The sequence below is a fragment of the Alligator sinensis genome, unplaced genomic scaffold (genome assembly GCF_000455745.1).
Source record: "Alligator sinensis unplaced genomic scaffold, ASM45574v1 scaffold1565_1, whole genome shotgun sequence".
Lineage (NCBI taxonomy): Eukaryota > Metazoa > Chordata > Crocodylia > Alligatoridae > Alligator > Alligator sinensis.
Genome location: NW_005843038.1, coordinates 1 through 4,755, shown reverse-complemented (window position 1 = coordinate 4,755; position 4,755 = coordinate 1). Strand labels below are relative to the sequence as shown.

The window sequence follows — 4,755 nt, the reverse complement described above, 5'->3', positions numbered from 1 at the left end:
AGGAATCAATTGCTCCCTGTCACTGCCTGCAAAGTGGCCCCATTACCTTGATTTTGCCCTCCAGGAACTTGCTGCAAAACTCTTTGATCTTTTCAGCCGTCAACTCATCAGAGTCTGGCTTGTACTTGGTCATCTCTTCCTCCAGGGTGATGAGGCGCACAGCCGGGCACTCCTCTTTCTTCAGGCCAAAGAATTCCAAGATCCTCTGGTTGTCGCTGTGGTCGCTGTCTATGAAGATGAACAGGATCTTTGGAAGGAAGTCAAACAGAGATGGTGAAGACAAGACATCCCTTTAGGGAAAGGGCGCTGCTGCCAAGTCTCTCGTGCTGCCAATCAGCTGGCATCCCCTCCACCCTGGAGCCCCCTTCACTGCATGCTAGCGCTGATTCTGGGGCTGCAGGAACTGAGGTTGTGCACAAATGCCCTACACCTGGTTGAGTCTCTGAGACTAGCCAGCTGCTGCATGGCCAAGTGCACTGCAGGCGAGACAGCAGTGAAGGCGGGCAGATGGCACCTGCAGCTGAAAGCCAGGCCCAGGAGCAACTGCTGGTTGAGGGAGGCTGGAAGCGTGGCAGCTGCAGTCAGAGCTGCCTCAAAGACCAGGTGAGCAGCCAGGCCCACCACCAGCCCCTGCCCATCTCACCTTTCCCTTGAAGTTCCCAGCAGCTGCCTTAAAGTTGTCCAGCTTCTCTTGGTAGTCAGCAACGCTCTTGGGCAGGAACAGCAGGATGTGAGTCTTGATCTCTCCTCCAAAGATCTTTGGAGCAGTCTGGAAGGAACATGAGAGCTCCATCAGAGGAGGTACCTACCATGCCAGCACCAAGGCTTCTTGGAGCTGCTGGCCACAGGAGACAGCCGGACTAGAGCTCTACTTAGGCTTCCCGCTCCACTGGGCTGCAACAGGGCAGGCTCCAAGCCAGAACACAGCCCCCAGCTTCATTCCAGGCTTCCACCCAGGCCTGCTGCTTCCAAGGAGCAAGGCCATACCTGCTCAGTGAACTCGATCACTAGAGGCAGCTGGTTGGACTTGATGAAGTTCAGCAGATTCTCCTTTGTGATCTCGCCCTCAAAATTGTTGCGACCTTCATCAAACTGGGGAAACAAAGGAGATTGTCTTAAGAGTAGGGAAACACAAATGCCTGCCTTGAGGGAAGAGAGGCAATGAGAGTAGTTGCAGGAAGGGCACTGAACCCTGCTCCTGGCACGGTTCTGCATGACCACACAAGGACTTGTGAAGAATGCCACTGACAGGCTCCAAATTTAACAGCTGGCTTCACAACATTCTGGGAGGCATTGGGCAAGCCAGCAAGAAGGCACCACAAATCTCAAAGACGTGGTCACTGGGCTGCGGGGGCAGCTTCCCGCTGCAGCTGGTCTGTGCATGGGGCTGACCGGAAGCCTATCAGCATCAGCTGGCAAACTGGGCTGTTCATGAGTCCATGTCCCCACCAGCAGGGCCCACCATGCAGCCGCCGACACAAGGGCCTGAGGGAACGCATCACCCTCTATTGTTAGAGACAAGAGCAGATGTTGGAGCACAGGTGCCAAGTCCCCTTCATACCAGGACACTCATTTCCAGTTCTCAGAACCTTTCTGGGCAGCCAGCAGAGGAGCACCAAGGGTGGAGAGGGGAGAGGCGCATGGGGTCAGAGGGTCAGCCGCTGGTCCACTCTGATCCGCTGGGCCGACAAAAGCCTTGGGGTAGGGGGTGCTTGCACATTCCTGGCAGCAGCAAGGCAGTGGAATGCTATTTCTAGGGTGACCAAAGTGTTCCCACAGCAGGAAGCCTCAACCTGGCCAGCTGAGCAGGACGGCCAGAGTAATTTTAGCAGCAGCCGTCAGCCCCTTTCCAGGAGTCATTCCTCCATCCCCTCATGCCTTCAAAAATGCCGTCACCACTCAGTGCTCAGACCCACATGGACGCCACAGACAACGGAGGAGAGCAGCTCGGCCCCTTTTCCAGCCTGGGTCTGACTCCAGATGGACAGTGGCTAGGGGGTCTCACTGGTAACCAAGCAAGGCTTGCTGCCGTTTGCTTTGCTGGGAAAGCAGGCATATTTATAGTGCGATTGTGGCATTGCCACTGCATAAGGGCAGACACGCAGCAAGAATGTTCAGAGGCTGAAGGGCACCCGCTTGGTTTCACCCCCTCCGCCGGCCAGCTCGTGCCATGGACATTCTGGTGCAGCTTGACCAACTGGGTCTGTGTCATCCCCTCCCCCAAACACAGGGACAACCAAGCCCAGGTCCTCCAAATCCCTGCCCCCCTCAAGTTCACCCAGAGAAGTGGAGAAGCCTTGAGACCTAGCTGTCCCCAGCACCGCCCAGCTGGCCCCTTCCGCCTCTGACAGCAGAGAGAGAGAGAGAGAACAAGCTGCAACTCTGGGAAGGAGTATAATTAGGGGTTGGATCCCTCAACAGATCTAGCCAGTCAAGCCGGTCCAGACCATGGTGGAAGGAGTCCCTGACAAGGGGATGGTGGGAAACCAGCATTGAGGAGAACATGTGGGGCAGGGATGAGTCAAACCTACTCGTATCTGTGAGCACTTGAGGCAGCAGAATGTCTTGCAGACACCTCTGGAAGCCCCAGACAGCCAGGGCAACCGTTCTTACCACGGCTGTGAGTTGCCCCCCTCTAGTAGGAGGATCCAGTCCTCCCAGCATAGGCCTTTGTTCCATCCCATCAAATAACTGGGTGTGAAAACCCCTGCAAGCAGATACATGCCAGCCTTACCCAATTCCAGGCTGGCATGTGGAAGTGCCACAAACAGCCACCCACACAAAACACAGCCAGTGCCGCAGGTCCCAAAAGCAAGATGCAACAAGGACCAGCCTCAGAGCAGGGCCAGAGGGAAGGCACGAGCATCTGAAAAGCAACAGCTGCAGCAAGTTACGTTCTGCAGATGCGCTACTCCCACAGTCTCTCTCACCAGATGGGCTCAAGCACATTACTCCAGTTTAGAAATGCAGCCCCCCACGCTGCTGCCCCTCAGCCTTCTCCAGGGACAGCTAGAGAAGGATGAAATAAGAATGCAAGAAGCAGCTGCCCTGGGACAGATTGGATGCTTGCAAAATGACACTTTCAGGTCTAATCTGGGAGCTTAAAGCAGCTTCTGCCCAGTCTCGCTGCCTGACAGGTACCAGCCCCAGCCGCTCTCCCAGGGAGCTTGTGTCCAGCCTCTCAGACCTCAACCAGCGCAGCCCAGAGAGGAGGCTGCTGTTCTAAACAGCGCCAGCCAGCTCCTTCCTCCCAGCACACAGAACACACCAGACTCACCCCCCACCAGGCAGTAGCTAGGCAGCTGATGCTGCATGCAGATCATGGCTGTTTCCAACTCACCGGCCAGCTGACCGCCAGGGCAGGCCAGGGCCATTAAAGGCAACCTCAGCTAAAGAGCAAGGCAGGGGAGTGATGCAGGGCTGCAGGAAGCTGGCTAGGCTACAGACTGCCAAGCCCAGCAGTTTATGGCAGAGCACCCAGACACGCTGCTGTGATCACCCAGGCCAACTGCTTTACAGAAGCCAGAGACCCAAGACAGGAAGCAGGCTGAAGCTAGAGCCAAGGGGGACCCACAACCGCAGAGGCCCGGGGACATGAGCACAACGCTAGGCCCGACAGGCCGACTGTGCTGCCCTCTGCTGAACAGGCCTGCTCCAGACTGAAGCAGCAGGGCGCTCCAGTGCCTGCGCACAGCGGCCCCGACAGCTGGTGCTTTTGCTTCCCCCCAGCTGTTAAGGGTTCACACTGCATGGGCAGGGATGAGAAGGCAAGCTGAAGCCTTTCCCCTGGAACAGGGAGAGATTCAGAACCGAGTCCAGGGTGCAATTCTAGCCACTCCTCACCTTCTTGAATAGGACCACCCCATCCTTGCTGAGCTGGTACTTGGAGAAGACGTCCCCATTTGAGGAGATCCCAAAAGGAATGTCATCAACAGTCTCAGCAGCCAGCAAGAACTGCTTGGCAGGTCCCGACTCCGTGTCCTGGGAACAGACGGAAGGGTTAGCCCTGAGCCCGGGGTCCTGCTGTCCCACACCCCCAGCGGGAAAGGCTGGACGCCCCGATGCTCGTGTGGCAGGGGAACAAGCTCCTCACGACCACGACCGGCCTCCTGCGAGGCTGCCAGCTCCCAGCAGTGTGGCCTGCAGGAGGGTGCTGCAGACACCCCCCGCCCCCAAGGCCCACGCCCGCACTCTACCTTGAAGAACCCAATCACAGCAACTTCGCTGGCCTCCACCAGCGCCTCCGCTGCAGCGACGTCGGCTAGGGTGCTGGCTGCTGGACCAGTGCGCTTCTTCAGCCAGTTCACAATGTCGTCGGCTTCTCTGCCAGCTACAGAAAGGGAGAAGAGAAGTTTGTTGCTGCCCCATATCCCAAGAGCCACCCTGGCAGGAGACTGAGGTGTCACCGGCCACCTCCTGCCACCGTCCCTGCTCCCCTTTCAGGTCCCCAGGCCCATCCCTGGCACGCTCTGCCCCAGCAGCACGCGGGCGCTCAAGGATCCTTCCCCTCCGCGCTGCCTGGGGCGCCGGCCTGCCCCAGAGGTTTAGACTTTGCTCCCTCCCTCCGCGTTATCAGCAGAGCAAAGCTCCCCTGGGATGCCGCGTGGAGATGCGGAGCCTCCTCGCCCGCCGCGCGCCCCCCCAGGCGCGGCAGGTCACGCTCCCCCGAGCACCTGCAGCAGTGAGGCTTCGCCTCCCCCAAGGCCCTGGCGCTCGCCCAGGCAGTCAGGGAGGCTGCCCCAGCAGCACCGGCCC

The 4,755-nt window shown here is 58.4% G+C and overlaps 1 protein-coding gene across 1 annotated transcript in view; it reads right to left on the bottom strand.

The window, feature by feature from the left end:
• The window catches only part of P4HB (prolyl 4-hydroxylase subunit beta), a gene marked incomplete at its 5' end in the record, with an annotated part of 7,708 nt that extends 3,272 nt beyond the window's left edge, over positions 1-4,436 (bottom strand). Inside the window, 5 exons of the mRNA XM_006036924.3 lie at positions 47-247; positions 644-769; positions 988-1,092; positions 3,844-3,981; positions 4,197-4,436. Coding sequence (XP_006036986.2) covers positions 47-247; positions 644-769; positions 988-1,092; positions 3,844-3,981; positions 4,197-4,436 — 810 coding nt within the window. The remainder of the gene's footprint in view (positions 1-46; positions 248-643; positions 770-987; positions 1,093-3,843; positions 3,982-4,196) is intronic.
• Between the last annotated feature and the right edge of the window lie 319 nt (positions 4,437-4,755).